This window comes from Bufo bufo, chromosome 2, assembly GCF_905171765.1.
Source record: "Bufo bufo chromosome 2, aBufBuf1.1, whole genome shotgun sequence".
NCBI lineage: Eukaryota > Metazoa > Chordata > Amphibia > Anura > Bufonidae > Bufo > Bufo bufo.
Window position 1 is genome coordinate 834,904,445 of NC_053390.1, and position 19,053 is coordinate 834,923,497.

Below are 19,053 nucleotides of genomic sequence, written 5' to 3' on the forward strand. Positions count from 1 at the left end.
CTGTCTCCTCCTATATGATTATTGACATTATCAGACAAGGCTGTCTCCTCCTATATGATTTGTGACATCATCAGACAAGGCTGTCTCCTCCTATATGATTAGTGACATCATCAGAAAAGGCTGTCTCCTCCTATATGATTAGTGACATCATCAGACTAGGCTGTGTCCTCCTATATGATTAGTGACATCATCAGACAAGGCTGTCTCCTCCTACAGGATTAGTGACATCATCAGACAAGGCTGTCTCCTCCTATATGATTAGTGACATCATCAGACAAGGCTGTGTCCTCCTATATGATTAGTGACATCATCAGACAAGGCTGTCTCCTCCTATATGATTAGTGACATCATCAGACAAGGCTGTGTCCTCCTATATGATTAGTGACACATCAGACAAGGCTGTGTCCTCCTATATGATTAGTGACATCATCAGACAAGGCTGTGTCCTCCTATATGATTAGTGACATCATCAGACAAGGCTGTCTCCTCCTATATGATTAGTGACATCATCACAAAAGGCTGTCTCCTCCCATATGATTAGTGACATCATCAGACAAGGCTGTGTCCTCCTATATGATTAGTGACATCATCAGACAAGGCTGTCTCCTCCTATATGATTAGTGACATTATCAGACAAGGCTGTCTCCTCCTATATGATTAGTGACATCATCAGACAAGGCTGTGTCCTCCTATATGATTAGTGACACATCAGACAAGGCTGTGTCCTCTTATATGATTAGTGACATCATCAGACAAGGCTGTGTCCTCCTATATGATTAGTGACACCATCAGACAAGGCTGTGTCCTCCTATATGATTAGTGACATCAGACAAGGCTGTCTCCTCCTATATGATTAGTGACATCATCAGACAAGGCTGTGTCCTCCTATATGATTAGTGACATCATCAGACAAGGCTGTGTCCTCCTATATGATTAGTGACATCATCAGACAAGGCTGTCTCCTCCTATATGATTAGTGACATCATCAGACAAGGCTGTGTCCTCCTATATGATTAGTGACATCATCAGACAAGGCTGTCTCCTCCTATATGATTAGTGACATCATCAGACAAGGCTGTGTCCTCCTATATGATTAGTGACACATCAGACAAGGCTGTGTCCTCCTATATGATTAGTGACATCATCAGACAAGGCTGTGTCCTCCTATATGATTAGTGACATCATCAGACAAGGCTGTCTCCTCCTATATGATTAGTGACATCATCAGAAAAGGCTGTCTCCTCCTATATGATTAGTGACATCATCAGACAAGGCTGTGTCCTCCTATATGATTAGTGACATCATCAGACAAGGCTGTCTCCTCCTATATGATTAGTGACATTATCAGACAAGGCTGTCTCCTCCTATATAATTAGTGATATCATCAGATAAGGCTGTGTCCTCCTATATGATTAGTGACACCATCAGACAAGGCTGTCTCCTCCTATATGATTAGTGACACATCAGACAAGGCTGTGTCCTCCTATATGATTAGTGACACCATCAGACAAGGCTGTATCTTCTATATGATTAGTGACATCATCAGACAAGGCTGTATCTTCTATATGATTAGTGACATCATCAGACAAGGCTGTGTCCTCCTATATGATTAGTGTGGCGAAACCAACCTCGCCACTGGGTTTTGGAGAGGCCTGTTTACCAGCCTCTTGCCTCAGGATTATGGCCCATACTAACTTTAAAGGAGAAGACAGACCGGCCGCACAGCTTAAATCTGTCTTTGGAATTGTATTTTGTTATGTGAGGGTACCCAGATAGCTAATTTTATTGTATTCATGTATTCTGAGTGCCATTCACCTAATGATATGCACTCAGACTTGAGCTAACTGGGAATATGTTAAATGTCTGTGTGTATTGTAAAGGGTGTGACATTGTATGTTTGAGTAGGTGATTTCGGTCCTGTTGTCTTTACATGTGTATTGGCGATTTCCCTTTGTCCTGAGAGATAATTGGATTACTCCTCGGGTGTCTCCAGGGCAGAGAGGAGGAAACCATGATGCATTGTGGGGATGTGTTGTGTCTGTGTATCCTGAGTTGCTGCATATCTGTCCTGTGTCGCAGTCTTCCTTCTGGTCCACTAGGGACGTGTCCACCGGATGGGGACCTGCATAAATACGGGCGGGTAGCCCTCAATAAAGTGTTCCTGTTTTATACCTTCATGAAGTCTTGGCTCATGTTTGGGGGATGGAATAACTACACTCTTGGGGATTGCTATATCACAATACTCCCCTGAGTATAAGCTCTTGTAAGAGCTTGCTCCTGGTTCCTGTTTCTGGATTTAGGAGAGGTTCACCCACTGGAGCCTAGAGCCTTGTCGTAGGTCCAGGGTGGGTAGGAGACGGCGAGACCTCCACCAAGCTTCGGCGGTTCGTGGGGTCTGCAGTGCTGACGGTGTCAAGCAGAGTGCTTGGAGTCCTCTGGAAGCACTAGGAGCATCTATCGACGGAGGTACCCAGTCGGGGTGCTAGGCGTTCCATTACATTGGTGGCAAGCAGTGGGATGGCGTCCTAGTGCGAGGAGAAGCAGCTCAGAGACACTGGTAACGTGTGGAGTTACAAATTGAGGGCAACGCTAGCACTCGTGCAGCGCCCCTGGGAGCAGAGGTATCCAGCGACTTGGAGCAGACAAGTATGGAAGGCTCTGAAGATGACTGGCTGGCCGAGGTGAGGCAGCGAGTGGCCCAGTATGGAGATAATGTGTCCATGGATATATACCAGGCCATCTGGAACCAGGTCACAGCCAAGCGACACGCAAGGATGGAACGAGAATTCCGACTGGCGAAAGAGAGAGAAATTGCCCAGCGGAAGAAGTCTTACAGCAGCCGAGCAGAGGATGCATCCGAGGAGGTTAGCAGTCTCCCCCTGAGACGGCCAGAGGTACCCGAAGTAGGGGTCCTCATAGACTGGTCCTGTGAGGAACCACAACAGGCAGGTGGACACGGGACCGAGGTCTCTCCACCGGGATGCTGGGCAGCTGGCCCAGACCCTCAACAGCAGCCGGAGTTGCCAGGTGTGGACGCAGGTGGTCCTTACTTGCAAATGTTGAGGGACCTCACAGACTGTTCCTGGGAGGACCCACAGATGGCAGGTGGAGATGGGACCGAGGTCTCTCTACCAGTCCTACAGGGATGCTGGACGGTCGGTCCAGATCCCCAGCCATCTCCGCAGGGATACCAGGAGGAGGAGGTAAGCAAGCCCTCCCCTTCCCAGCTACTTCCCAACCGAGTTCTGGGGGCAGGGGATGAGCCTGCAATACCCACTGATCTCTCTCCCCAACCACAGGGGGACAGCACCCCTAACTCCGATGGTGCAGATGGGACCGCGGTCTCTGCACCAGGCCTACCGGGATGATGGAAGGTCGGTTCAGATCCCCCACCAACCCTGCAGGAATGCCAGGAGGAGGAGGTAAGCAATTCCTCCTCTCCACAGCCAATCTGCAACAAGGTCCTGGGGATAGGATTCCCTGACCACATCCCAGCGGAAGAGCTAGCATCTGGGCAGAGTGCAGTCGGCCTCTGGCCTCCCCTATCCTCTTATCCAGAGCCTGACTCCCCACAGGCTACCCCAGCAGAAGAGCTGGCATCTGGGCAGAGCGCAGTCAGCCTCTGCCCTCCTCTATCCTCTTCTCCACAGCCGATCTGCAACAAGGTCCTGGGGATAGGATTCCCTGACTACATCCCAGCGGAAGAGCTGGCATCTGGGCAGAGCGCAGTCGGCCTCTGCCCTCCTCTATCCTCTTCTCCAGAGGCTGACTTCCCACAGGCTACCCCAGCGGAAGAGCTGGCATCTGGGCAGAGCGCAGTTGGCCTCTGACCTCCTCTATCCTCTTCTCCAGAGCCGGACTTCCCACAGGCTACCCCAGCGGAAGAGCTGGCATCTGGGCAGAGCGCTGTCGGCCTCTGCCCACCAAGTACCTACAGCTCCAAGCTAGAGAGCAACAAGGAAGAAAGGAGTAGCAGATGCCCCCTCAACAGCTGGGGACATACAGAACAGAGCCAGGCCCCAAAATTCAACAGGTCCAGTATTGGGTTGTGGATGGACTGCCAGACTAACTCAGATACCGACCGGCATGAGGTCAGGTATCTGGTTAGTCTTCCCTGGGAGGGGGAGATGTGTGGCGAAACCAACCTCGCCACTGGGTTTTGGAGAGGCCTGGCTACCAGCCTCTTGCCTCAGGATTATGGCCCATACTAACTGTAACGGACCGTTTCAGCAGACAAGGGGTTAAAATCCGTTTAGGCGATATGCCCCTTTCTGAGAGACAGGCACAGCTACTGCAGAACACCAAACTCCCGAACTGGATACAAAATAGCACTCCAAACTGGAACCTCACGAATAGCTGCTAGCAGACGAACAGGAATCAGCTTACACTCCTGGCAATCAGTCTCTAACCGCATACAGTGGATCCCCCCAATAAGGAGACAAGGCTCCGTGTTGAGGGTCAAGCAGTGGTCTGAGGTGCTGGCACACCCAGCCTGGTTTTTATTACAGTTGTTGCAAATACAGGTCCGCCCACAGGGTTTTGAAATACAACCAATCAATATGTTACAACATACAATGTAAGTACAGCAACCAAGCCCATCTGGTGTACATGCCCCTAGGGGACCAGAAGGAAGACTGCGACACAGGACAGATATGTAGCAATTCAGGATACAGACACAACACATCCCCACAATGCATCATGGTTTCCTCCTCTCTGTCCTGGAGACAACCGAGGAGCAATCCAATTATCTCTCAGGACAAAGGGAAATCGCCAATACACATGTGGAGACAATAGGACAGACATGACCATTTAAACACACAATGGGACAATGGCACAATAGAAACACACCCAGCATATTCCTCACCTCTGTCTATCCACTCAACTATCTCCCAAGCTGACAAGCTATACTTATTATAAATTGTTACAACTTTGTGAGTTTACATTGTCCATACATATAACTTACATCAATTTAACCAGTATAACCTGGGGACAAACCTATCCAAAATTCACTTGAATAGGTTCAGGGGTTTAAAAGTTAGTATGGGCCATAATCCTGAGGCAAGAGGCCAGCAGCCAGGCCCATCCAAAACCCAGTGGCGAGGTTGGTTTCGCCACACATCTCCCCCTCCCAGGAAGGAGTAACCAGGTACCTGACCTCACGGTCAGTACCTCAGTTAGTCTGGCAGTCCACCCACAACCCAATACTGGACCTGTTGAATTTGGTAGCCTGTCTCTGTCCAGTGAGTCCACTAAGGTTGTGTTGGTAGCTGGTACTCCCGGTCTCTGTGTTGCTCTCTGGCTTGGAATGGAGGTTGCTTTGTGGGCAGGTATCAGTGGTACTCTGCCCTGGTGCCAGCGTTACCATGGAAGAAGCCTGGTTGGAGCCTGGTTGTTGGAGGGGGAGACCGACTGTCTCTACCCCCTGTGCTGTAAGTGCAGAGACCACGGTCCCATCTGCACTGTTGTGGGGCTTTCTGTCTCCCCCTGGTGCGTTAAGCTGCCGCTGGGGAGAGGGGGTAACGAGCTCCTCTCCCATACATACTTCCAGCCGCTGGGGAGGGCGACCGACCGTCTCCGCTCCCAATACAGTGTCCTGCTGCTGGGGAAAGGAGACTGGGCTGTCTATTCCCTGTACATCACACGGCCGCTGGGGAATGGAGACTGGGCTCCCAATTCCCGGCACATCACTCGACCGCTGGGGAATGGAGACTGGGCTCCCAATTCCCAAAAAATCATGCTGCTGCTGGGGGGCAGGAACAACTACCTCTGCCCCCTGTAACTCAGCCTGCCGCTGGGGAGGGAGGACGCTGCTCTCCTCTCCCTGCACTTTACACTGCCTTCCCGGCATATCACTCTGCTGCTGGGGGGCAGGAACAACTACCTCTGCCCCCTGTAACTCAGCCTGCCGCTGGGGAATGGAGACTGGGCTCCCAATTCCCTGCAATTCACACTGCCGCTGGGGAATGGAGACTGGGCTCCCAATTCCCTGCTAGAGACTCTGCCGCTGGGGAGAGGAGACTGAGCTGTCTCTGTCCCGCAACTGTAACTTCCGATGGAGGTCCACCCAACGTGGCAGCTGACCGTCACCTTCTGCCCGGTATAGTAGGGTCTTGAACACTAGACTCCTCACGAACTTCACAGATTTCTCAGCTGGATTGGGTCCGAAGAAGTTCAGCCGCAACCACATCATACGGTCAAATTCCTCAATAGAGTATCTGTACTCCACTGGTGGTTCCATCCTGGTGCTTTTAGGGTCGCAGTACTGAGACATGCGTTGCCCTTAAGTTGTAAAGTCCAAAGAAATGGTGTCTCCTGTAGCTGTCCTTCTGGCTGTAGGAACGATCCCGCTGCTTGCCACCAATGTAACGGCCCGTTTCAGCCAACAAGGGGTTAAAATCCGTTTAGGCAATATGCCCCTTTCTGAGAGACAGGCACAGCTACTGCAGAACACCAAACTCCCGAACTGGATACAAAATAGCACTCCAAACTGGAACCTCACGAATAGCTGCTAGCAGACGAACAGGAATCAGCTTACACTCCTGGCAATCAGTCTCTAACAGCATACAGTGGATCCACCCAATAACGAGACAAGGCTCCGTGTTGAGGGTCAAGCAGTGGTCTGACTGTACTTCAAGTACAGCCTCTTTTATTCATAAACCACAAACATAGTACTGCCCACAGGGGTTTGAAATACAACCAATCAGTAATTTACAACACATACAATGTAAGTACAGCAACCAATCGTTCACGCCCCCAGAGGACCAGAAGGGAGACTGCGACACAGGACAGATACAACATATCCCCACAATGCATCGTGGTTTCCTCCTCTCTGTCCCGGAGACAACCGAGGAGCAATCCAATTATCTCTCAGGACAAAGGGAAATCGCCAATAGACATGTGAGAACAACAGGACAGACATCACCATTTAAACACACAATGGGACAATGGCACAATAGAAACACACCCAGCATATTCCTCCCCTCTGTCTATCCACTCAACTATCTCCCAAGCTGACAAGTTACACTTATTATAAATTGTTACAACTTTGTGAGTTTACATTGTCCATACATATAACTTACATCAATTTAGCCAGTATAACCTGGGGACAAACCTATCCAAAATTCACTTGAATAGGTTCAGGGGTTTAAAAGTTAGTATGGGCCATAATCCTGAGGCAAGAGGCCAGCAGCCAGGCCCCTCCAAAACAGTGGCGAGGTTGGTTTCGCCACACTAACTTTAAAGGAGAAGACAGACACAGCTTAAATCTGTCTTTGGAATGGTATTTTGTTATGTGAGGGTACCCAGATAGCTAATTTTATTGTATTCATGTATTCTGAGTGCCATTCACCTAATGTCACGGCCATGGCTATGACCGTGACTCCTGAACCGCATGCGGTTGTCAGTGGTTTAGTTTGGTTGTCAATCACAGGTGAGGGCTGTGGTATTTGCCTCACCTGTGGTTGCCGCTGGCAACAGCATGTATGTGGCAGCATAGCAGTCTGAGCTGTGCCATTGCAGCTTGCTAAGTTGTGCATGCGGTTTCGTGTGATGTGTGTATGTGTGCACTTGGTTTTATGTTATTGTGTGCACGTCCCCTTTAAGTGGTGTTTTCCCTTCCCTGGTGTTGGAAGGGTTAACCTCCTTCCTAGTGTGTGTGTGCACTGGGTGTGTCTGACTGTGGGTGTGGCTACTCGGCCCTATAAAGCCTCAGTGGAAGGCAGTAGTCAGAGGGTGCTTCAGCCATGCTGCTGGAGACATCCTCCTGCTGGTTATCATCCTTCCAGTAAGGGCCACCCTTCCGGTCATAAAAATCCTTATCCCTGATGTTTAGTTTATGTCCTATGCTTTTGGTTGTTATTGCAGCTATGAATGTCCTGGTTCCTCTGTGTTTATGTGTGTGCTGTTTGTCTATGTTTGTGTGGACAGCGTTCCTGAGCACAGGTTCCAGTCAGCAAGGCTGTGGCAGGTTAGTGTGGAACAGTTAGGTTCACCTGTCATATTCATAGGCTGTTCTTGTTCCCCTTCTCCCTGCTGCTTGGCCAGTGAGACCCCTGTTCCTCCATGCCTAGGAGGAATAGGTAGTCTTACCCTCCTCCTAGTTCAGGGCCGTCCTGAGGGCTACCAGGGACTATTAGGTTCCAGTGTACGAGTCCTCCCACCATCAGGGTCGGCTCATGCGGACAGGAGACAGGGTCAGTGCTAGGGACGCAATAGGAGGTGACCTGCTCCCTAATGCTGTTGCCCTGGCCGAGTAGCGACCGGACATTTCTGAGCATCGCACGGCTGAGGGTTTTCCCCATCCTCAGCTGTGACAGTATGACCGGAAGGGTGGCCCTTACTGGAAGGATGGTAACCAGCAGGAGGATGTCTCCAGCAGCATGGCTGAAGCACCCTCTGACTACTGCCTTCCACTGAGGCTTTATAGGGCCAAGTAGCCACACCCACAGTCAGACACACCCAGTGCACACACACACTAGGAAGGAGGTTAACCCTTCCAACACCAGGGAAGGGAAAACACCACTTAAAGGGGACGTGCACACAATAACATAAAACCAAGTGCACACATACACACATCACACGAAACCGCATGCACAACATAGCAAGCTGCAATGGCACAGCTCAGACTGCTATGCTGCCACATACATGCTGTTGCCAGCGGCAACCACAGGTGAGGCAAATACCACAGCCCTCACCTGTGATTGACAACCAAACTAAACCGCTGACAACCGCATGCGGTTCAGGAGTCACCGTCATAGCCATGGCCATGACACCTAATGATATGCACTCAGACTTGAGCTATCTGGGAATATGTTAAATGTCTGTGTTTGCTGTGGGGGTGTGACATTGGGTGTTTGGGTGGTGATTTCGGTCCTGTTGTCTCCACATGTGTATTGGTGATTTCCCTTTGTCCTGAGAGATAATTGGATTACTCCTCGGGTGTCTCCAGGGCAGAGAGGAGGAAACCATGATGCATTGTGGGGATGTGTTGTGTCTGTGTATCCTGAGTGCTACGTATCTGTCCTGTGTCACAGTCTTCCTTCTGGTCCCCTAGGGGCGTGTCCAGCAGATGGGGACCTGCATAAATACGGGCGGGTAGCCCTCAATAAAGAGTTCCTGTTCTATCCTTCATGAAGTCTTGGCTCATGTTTGGGGGATGGGATAACTACACTCTTGGGGATTGCTATATCACAATACTCCCCTGAGTATAAGCTCTTGTAAGAGTTTGCTCCTGGTTCCTGTCTCTGGATTTAGGAGAGGTTCACCCACTGGAGCCTGGAGCCTTGTCGTAGGTCAAGGGTGGGTAGGTGACGGCGAGACCTCCACCAAGCTTCGGCGGTTTGTGGGGTCTGCAGTGCTGACGGTGTCAAGTGGAGTGCTTGGAGTCCTCGGAAAGCACTAGGAGCACCTATCGACGGAGGTACCCAGTCAGGGTGCTAGGCGTTCCGTTACAATTAGTGACACCATCAGACAAGGCTGTTTCCTCCTATATGATTAGTGACATCATCAGACAAGGCTGTGTCCTCCTATATGATTAGTGACATCATCAGACAAGGCTGTCTCCTCCTATATGATTAGTGACATCATCAGACAAGGCTGTATCCTCCTATATGATTAGTGACATCATCAGACAATTCGGGGTCATTTTCCTGCTGGTATAAACCAGGGGTCGCAGAACATTGTGACCTGCTTTCCAGTGACAATGTAGCAGATGTCCGGTGAACGTCTCCATGGCCTGAAGAGGAGAACTGTTACCCATATACTGGTCTGAATGACTTATTATCTAATTATATGACTAGAAGATAACGCCAGGGCCAGGCCAAGCGGCTGCCTTAGGGCACACACTGGGGAGGGCGGAAAAATGAACTTTCTTTTTTTTTTCTTTTATCACTTACAGTACAGTGAGTTGCGCCGCAGCGCAGCCAGCCACCCGCCCCAACCTGCGTGCGCCGCGCGGCTCCGGGCCCTCTCTCACAGAGCGGCACGGGCCCGGCAGCACGTCAACACGGTCACAGGGACAGGCCAGGGGGTGTGACTGGCGAGTGGCGCAGCGGCGGCAGCATCAGGGTGAGTCTGACTCGCACACAGCCAGATTGCCGTAGCAGCAGGACAGGGGGGGAGGAAACCATGATGCATTGTGGGGACCTGCATAAATACGGGCGGGTAGCCCTCAATATAGAATCGGATCAGTTCATGTTTTTGTAACCCTTCAAAACGCAGCCTTGTCTCGTTATTGGAGGGAATTGCTGTATCACGCTGGGGATTGCTATGCTCTGCATATTCCCTGGAGGAGAGATCTTTCCCACACGGTCCTGAATGCTGGAGGTTCGTTCAGGGTGAAAGGAAGACGGCGCGGCTCCAGTTAAGCTACGGCGGTTGTGGAGTCTGCGGTGCTTGTGGTGTCCAGTGCGGTGCTTGTGGTCCTCGGCGCAAGCTAGGAAGCGTCCATTAACGGAAGCGGATCCGTTACATTGGTGGCAAGCGGTGGGATGGCTTCCCTAGTGCGAGGAGCAGCATCCTGGGAACACCAAGCAGAGCTGGAGTATTGGTATAGCCACGTACGGTTTGACGCTATGCTGAAGAGGCGGTTGGCTATCTACGGGCCCCACCTAACAGAGGAACTGGTACCGGAAGTGAGGAGAGAACTGGCGGAGTATCTGCAGCAGGAAGCAGAATATCGGGCAGAGATAGCGAAGTATTCCGTCCCTGCGCCCCAGCACAAACGTGAGTTACAGGGGGCCGAAGGTGTCGTCCTTCCCCCCCAGCGGCAGTGTGTACCCCAGGGGGCCGAAGGTGTCATCCTTCCCCCCCAGCGGCAGTGTGTACCCCAGGGGGCCGAAGGTGTCGTCCTTCCCCCCCAGCGGCAGTGTGTACCCCAGGGGGCCGAAGGTGTCGTCCTTCCCCCCCAGCGGCAGTGTGAACCCCAGGGAGCTGAAGGTGTCGTCCTTCCCCCCCAGCGGCAGTGTGAACCCCAGGGAGCTGAAGGTGTCGTCCTTCCCCCCCAGCGGCAGTGTGAACCCCAGGGGGCCGAAGGTGTCGTCCTTCCCCCCCAGCGGCAGTGTGTACCCCAGGGGGCCGAAGGTGTCGTCCTTCCCCCCCAGCGGCAGTGTGTACCCCAGGGGGCCGAAGGTGTCGTCCTTCCTCCCCAGCGGCAGCCTGTGTTTTAGGGAGAGGAGCGAAGCACCCTCTCTCCCCAGCGGCAGCTTACCATAACAAGGGGAGACACCAATCGCCCAGACGGCGCAGATGGGACCGTGGTCTCTGCGCCTGACCTACCGGGATGCTGGACAGCCTGTCCATATCCCCCACTACCCTCACCAGGATAACAGGAGGAGGGGGTAAGTACAAATTCCCCTCCCCAGTTAACTCCTAACGTGGCCTCAGGGTTAACAGAGGCGATGTTAACCCCTGCTGACTCCCATGTTCCTCTGGCTACTGAGCCGGACTATGGTCTCAGCACCCCAGCAGAAGAGCTGGCAGCTGGGCAGAGTGCAGTCGGCCTCTGCCCTCCCTCAAGTCCCCACAGCATGTTGCCCCATCACCACAGCAAAATACCCAGGTGCAGTAACTGTTTCTTGTGGGTGGGTCACCCTTGTACCTGTTTGTTGTGGGTGGGCTACTCGGGCATCTGGTTACTGTGGGTTGGTGGATCGACTAACGGAGGCACTGACCGACAGAAGGTCAGGTGCCTGGTTAGTCTTTCCCCCAAAGGGGAGATGTGTGACAAACTGCCATTTGCCACTGGGCATTGTAGAGGACTTATGGCTAGCCTCCTGCCCTACGACTATGGTCCCGGGACATATTACCCTTCAAGAACAGAACTATGCCGCATGTCTGGACTGTTCTTAGGACCGAACGCGGTCAGCGGTGTATACTAAAGAATCTATGGAACGGTTTTGGGCAGGAAATTGTGCTTGCGGTCAGTCATAAAGGACTTCCACTTAACTTTTGATCCGCTGAAGGGATTTGTGTGATTTTTGAAAGTGTTTATATTTGATGTAAGCCGAGTTTAAATATGTAATTTTTATGGAGATGGAATGTATGGTTTTAAAGTTACAGTGTATGTTTAAAAAACTGTATTTTTACTGTCTGTGATAGTTATGTTAATCCATAATTATATCCCAGACAGAAGGGAGGATTTTGTGTATTCGGGTGGGGATTCCTCTCCTATTGTTCCCACATGTGTATTGGTGATCTCCCTTTATCCTGGGAGATAATTGAATTGCACTTCGGGTGTCTCCAGGGCAGAGAGGAGGAAACCATGATGCATTGTGGGGACCTGCATAAATACGGGCGGGTAGCCCTCAATAAAGAGTCGGTTCAGTTCATGTTTTTGTAACCCTTCAAAACGCAGCCTTGTCTCGTTATTGGAGGGAATTGCGGTATCACGCTGGGGATTGCTATGCTCTGCATATTCCCTTGAGGAGAGATCTTTCCCACACGGTCATGAATGCTGGAGGTTCGTTCAGGGTGGAAGGAAGACCGCGCGGCTCCAGTTAAGCTACGGCGGTTGTGGAGTCTGCGGTGCTTGTGGTGTCCAGTGCGGTGCTTGTGGTCCTCGGCACAAGCTAGGAAGCGTCCATTAACGGAAGCGGATCCGTTACAGTGACCGTGCCCAACCACAACCCCACCCACCCCCTGCCCTGCCGCCCCCCGCCCCCCACCCCCCATTCCCCCAAACTGGTTCACTGATAATTAACATCCTGTCAACCTCCTACATTTCACCTGTCCGCCAGTGGACACCCACCCCCCACCTCCATCCCCCCCGCCCAGCCGCCCGCCTCCACATCATATTTTTAATTCTCCCCAGAGTCCAGCCATTCGAGGGCATCTCTAGCTTTGTCAAAGAACATAACAGTATCCCTGTAGACCACTCTTAGTTTCGCGGGGTAGCTCATAGAGTATTTAATATTGATCTCTCGCAGTCTTTTCTTTATATCATAGTACTCCCTGCGCTTGTTTTGAGTGTCCCTAGAAAAATCTGGATATATCTGTATCGTGTTCCTGTTATATTCAATCTCCTGTAATTCCCTCTTGCGCCGGAGCGCCCAGTCTCTATCACTTGAGCGTAGTATTCTAATCAAGAAGGGGCGAGGGGGGCCGCCTGGTGGAGGCTTTTTGAAGGGAATTCTGTGGGCTCACTCCACGCAGAACATGGGCGAGTCCCCTCCAGTTCCCAATACCTCTATTAGCCATTTTTGTAAAAATTTGGCGGAGTTCTCCCCCTCTGCGCCTTCAGGAAAAAAACCACTATTCTCAAGTTATTCCTGCGTGCTCTGTCCTCCAGGTCTGTCAGCTTCATGCTAACCCGCTTGTTTTCACTGTCTAAGTCATCTATTGTCTTAGCCATTTGTCGCTGCTCTATTTGGACCTCCACCAATCCAGATTCTACACATTTGATACTGGTCCTGATTTTGTTCATATCGTCTCTAATGAGGGTTATGTCCGTCTGTAGTGTCTTCACAGTGGTGGAAATGTCTATCACCGATTGGTTCGTAGTCTGAACTACCGCCAGTATATCCACCAACTTACTGTCTATGGTATCTAATCTATCTGTGTCAGGTTCCCTCAACTTATGTGTTGGCTGCTCCGTCTGTGGCGGAGGATCCACCTGACCCTCTGCAGACTCCGTCGTTTTTTTCCCCCCTCTGGGCTTAGATAAGGGTGATTTCAGGTATTTTTCAATTCTAGCCTGTGGGCTACTTCCACCCCCAGCTTTGGGTGATCCAGTGCCCACTGATTTCCTATTGTATTTAGGCGGCATAGTGTAGGCTACTTTATCCTAATAACTAGTAGTATCTCAGAATCCCAAAAGCAGTAGGGGCCACGAGATCTCCCCGGGATATGCTGCCACGCAGTAACTCCGCCCGGACACATAAAAAACATGCAAGACCACCATACCACCACCCACAGATGAGTTAGACCAATCTATGGGGGGAGTTATTCACAGGAGTATCCAATACAGACAATTACTACCGTGACAATGGGTATAACGGTCCCCACATACATCCCCGATCATACAACTTCTTTACAAGCCAACAGGTTTCAGTCGGTTAGTAGGTTAATTGGATTATATGTTAATCCCCTGTTGGTTTTCCCAATCTACCCGGGGGGTCGGTGTGTGTATCAAGGCCTAGTATTTGAAGTAGGGGAAAGGAAAAAGACCCCCACAACACACATCACCTCTCCCCCAGTTGAACCGGAAACCCAAAGTGTTAAGACATTCAGACCAAAATTCAGTGTAAACCAGTGTTCTTGTGGGTACTTTTGAGTAATGTCTAAAGGTGGGTGTTCACCCAAATGTTCAGTCTAAACAGTTAATACATGATGTTGATAGTAGTAGTCCCCACCGCGTTCCCTATAGTAATGTTCCCGCTTATATGTGGCCCAACTAATTTCAGTCGGGAGATGGGTCAGTTCCTGCGAGCGGTCCAGGGGGTCGGTATATAGGGGGGGGGGGGGGTAAAAAGTGAAAAATAGAGGAGACCCCTGCAACACCTAACACCTCTCCCCCAGTTGGATCGGGGTTCCCAGTGTTAACTCTTCAGCTGGTGGGCTGCCCAGTGGTTTTAGCAGGCGCTGTTATATCACCATGTCAGCGCAATGCCTCAATTATCGAGCTGATTGGTGTTATGCCTATAACCAGCAGCACGCCCACTGCCCCTATTCCATTATGTTGACCCTCATAATGTAGAGTTTCTGTAGCAAAAAGTTAGTGAGTTATGCGCATTAGTAACGTGTTAGTATCACCCGTGGGCGGGCGCACTCTCACCAATCTTCAGCGAGCCGGCCAGGAGTAAGCGGAGCTGATCGGCGGGCAATCTGGTCCTGTTGTGAGGTCACCTTCCCCTGGAGGGTGAATGCGGAGATGCAACGGCAACCTCGGGGCTCCGGGTATGCTGGCTATATGGTCTCGCTTCCCCAATCGGCTCTTCCTTACTGCAATGGGGGCCCATGTGCTGCCATTCCCCAGCTCACTCGGTCCTCGTGGTCTTGTGGCTGCTGTGTCGCGCTGCCCGGTCGCGGTCCTACGGATGCTGTGTGCCGCTACCCGGTCGCCGGTAAGCACGCTCCTGAGAACCTTGATGCGGTCACAGCTGTCTGCCCCTCCAGCGCTCCATACTCATTGTAGCGTGAGCCAGTCGTACGCCGAGACGCCGAGAGTAGGAGATCAGGCAGGGAGGGCAAGGAGGCGGCGAGGGGGGGCGGCACCCAAGCGGACGTGCGGCACGCCTACGTAGCTACGTCGCTATGTCATACCGCATTGCCCATTTTCCTAAACTGTTGACTGTATTGTAACTGGATGTAGCTTTTTATCTGACAGTTACGTTGTGTATTGCACTGCACTATTGTTTATTACATGTGAAGTATCGATTAGTCTCTTCCTTGTCGTCTTGCAGAACTTACTCTTCCAGAAAAATGTTACCTGTATTGATTCACAGGATTTTGGGTCCCATTAAGAGGACCTCTTGTATTGTGACTTATTGGTGCTGAGAAAGCCTGGATAAGCATCAGTGGTGGTAGCAATCAAAGTATGAAATATTGGGGTGATGGAAAACTAGGGGAGTAGTATAATTCTGTCATCTGAAATAGGTGGGTGTGAATTTATGTGGTAAATTAATAATCTCAGTACTGTAATTCACCCTTGTGACCTGAGAGTAGGGGTGGTCACGGTGAACACATCAACCAGGTCTTAACAGACTAACGCACAGCGGGAGGACTGCGCCGCTCTGCTTCCATGGGCAGAATTTTCTCACAGAACCATGCTAGTGAGTCTTCAAAATCTCCTTTTACATTGTGTATGGCCATCACTTTACAGTTCTTCTGGAGTATTGTTGTCCGATTCTTCAGTGGAAGATTCTTCTCAGATCTAAGGCCGCTATAGTAGAAGTCTCTGTCCAGATGAAACAATCTGTAAATCAGAAACACAGATGTCCTCCTCAGTTCTCGCTAGATGATGAAGTCTGGCTTTTCTCTAAGAACTTCAGGCTCAATGTACCATCTTACAAGTCAGCTCCTTGTTTACTTGGCCATTTAAAAATAATTTGAAATCCTGTCTATTCTAAACAGCGTCTTCCAGCCTCGTGAATACCCAACTCCTTCCATGTATCTCTCCTCAATTCTGTGGTCTTCAGTCACTTTTATCAGAAGTTCTACGCCTGCTTTCTCACCGGTCACTGTTGAATATGTGTATGAAGTGAAGGATATCCTTGGAATAAAGATTAGAGGCAATACTTTCTTCATAGAGGACTGGAAAGGCTGTGGCCCTAAGAATAAATCCTGGGAGCCACTGAAGAACATTAATGCCCCATTCCTTGTAAAGAAGACCCTACAAAAATCCGGCACAAAGAAGAGTGAGTGTAAGAGGAGAGTATTGTTACACTGGTGGCTTCGTGTCCACCACTGCCCCACCATCTCGGGATGTATGTATCGGAGCTAGTGCTCAGTGAACATCTCTTCAGCGCTAGAGTTAATCTTTCCCTCATGCTCTCTGTCCAGCTGCTGACTAAGGTGACGGTCAGGTCTCCTATTTAGGCTTTAAGAACATGACCATATAGATTTTGTATCCGCGTGCCATCTGCATCCCTATGTCCGTTTCTTAAGTATAGAACATTTAGAAACTGCAGACCATGGAGCAATTAAAGTCAGTGGGTCGGCAAAAAATGTTGGACACCACACGGACCAGATCCATATTCTGCAGACCTGTGGGGTACAGACTGCAAAATGTGCATGAGGCCTTCACCCCGACACCCGGCTCCTATAATGCACAATAAGGAGGTTACTTCACCCCGACACACGGCTCCTATAATTCACGATAAGGAGGTTACTTTACCCCGACACACGGATCCTATAATACAGGATGAGGATGTTACTTCACCCTGACACCCGGCTCCTATAATTCACGATAAGGAGGTTACTTCACCCCGACACACGGATCCTATAATACAGGATAAGGAGGTTACTTCACCCCGACAACCGGCTCCTATAATACAGGATAAGGACGTTACTTCACCCCGACACACGGATCCTATAATACAGGATAAGGACATTACTTCACCCCGACACCCGGCTCCTATAATACAGGATATGGAGGTTACTTCACCCCGACTCCTGGCTCCTATAATACAGGATAAGGACGTTACTTCACCCCGACACCCGGCTTCTATAATACACGATAAGGAGGTTACTTCACCCCAACACCCGGCTCCTATAATACAGGATAAGGACATTACTTCACCCCGACACCTGGCTCCTATAATACAGGATAAGGAGGTTACTTCACCCCAATACCCGGCTCCTATAATACAGGATAAGGACGTTACTTCAACCCGACACCCGGCTCCTATAATACTCAATAAGGACGTTACTTCACCCCGACTCCTGGCTCCTATAATACAGGATAAGGACGTTACGACACCCGGCTCCTATAATACTCAATAAGGACGTTACTTCACCCTGACTCCTGGCTCCTATAATACAGGATAAGGACGTTACTTCACCCCGACACCCGGCTCCTATAATACATGATATGGAGGTTACTTCACCCCGACTCCTGGCTCCTTAAATACAGGATAAGGATGTTACTTCACCCCGACACCCAGCTCCTATAATACAGGATAAGGAGGTTACTTCACCCCGACACCCGGCTCCTATAATACTCGATAAGGACGTTACTTCACCCCGACACCCGGCTCCTATAATACAGTATAAGGAGGTTATGTCACCCTAACACCCGGCTCCTATAATACTCGATAAGGACGTTACTTCACCCCGACACCCGGCTCCTATAATACAGGATAAGGAGGTTATGTCACCCTAACACCCGGCTCCTATAATACTCGATAAGGACGTTACTTCACCCCGACACCCGGCTCCTTTAATACAGGATAAGGACGTTACTTTGTTCGCAGTGAGTTCTCAGATATCCTCCATCTTCTTCGCTGCTGGAGGCAGACTCTGCCCGGTTACAGACGTCTGATTGGTTCCTTCTCAGTTTATTACATCCTTGCATCAAAGAACGAAGAAAAGTAAGTTCCTGTATGCAAATCTACAAATAACCAGAAATAACAGAGGAAGTCACTGTGGGGGGCTGGGCTTTGTGGTTCATCTGCGGGGGACGTTGTTTTACATGTTGATATATATATATATGTACTGTGCAGGACGCAATGGAGTAATAAAGCCACCGGAGCTTCAACACCTGCAGAGCCCATGGTGTCTTCATATAGGTGCTGTCATATACGAGCTTACCACACTCATCTCTCCACTGCGCCCACGCCATTCCGACCACAAGCAGCTGGCATGCTGATAGCACACAGGTGCAGGCACCAGATAACAACCGTGTCACGGTGGGGCGTTACTTTATTGTATAGGACCCTGTAGTGTGTGCGGGATGTATACTGAATAGCACATAAGGCCGAAGGTCAAAAATTCCCCTAATTTCACACTATTTAAAAGAGCTATTGTCAGGAAAATCTTCAATCTATCAATGAGGGACTGCTTCTGTCTTCATAATTTACGTTTATTGATCAATTATTGCATCATTGATAACGGGACAAGCTCCTTACATATCATGGATCTATGTCAAAGTTGTCTGCCTTAGATTGCTGCCATAAAGTCTCTTGCCATTAGCTTTATTGTTGCTGCGGGTCCACAATTTCACAATCTTATATGAACACTTTATGCTTATCTTGCAAAACTTTATCTATATCTATATATATATATAAAGAAGGACGTGTATATATGTGTGTACGTTTTTCTTCACTGCTGTAGGTCAGCTTTAAAGTGGCATGACGCTGTGGATGACACTGTTAAGGGGGCAGGTAGGGTGGCCAATCAAGCCACCCTCAAAAGACCAACTTAAAAACCCTGCCCCTGGGTCCCGCTAAACGACGCCCCTGACCGGTTAGGCCACGCCCCTACTACTCCACAGGCGACGGGGATTGAAAAAATGAAGGTAAAAATCTGCTTCTGTCAGCTGCAGGGGATCGAGGGATGGTGACTTTCTGCCTGCAGCTCACACTCAGACAGCACAGTGCTGCTGTCTGAGAGTGAGCG

General features: G+C 50.2%; 1 protein-coding gene across 2 annotated transcripts in view; it reads right to left on the reverse strand.

Annotated features, from left to right (window-relative positions):
* Window positions 1-18,277, reverse strand: part of LOC120990539 (PC-esterase domain-containing protein 1B-like) — an 85,108-nt gene extending 66,831 nt beyond the window's left edge. Inside the window, exons 1-2 of one of the 2 annotated variants that reach the window (XM_040419411.1) lie at window positions 18,247-18,277; window positions 17,899-18,003 (exon numbers count right to left, since the gene is read on the reverse strand). In XM_040419411.1, the coding sequence (XP_040275345.1) occupies window positions 17,899-18,003; window positions 18,247-18,277 (136 nt within the window). Of the gene's footprint in view, window positions 1-17,898; window positions 18,004-18,246 lie in introns of those variants that run through there. The other variant, XM_040419414.1, reaches the window with a different exon arrangement.
* Window positions 18,278-19,053: the final 776 nt, after the last annotated feature.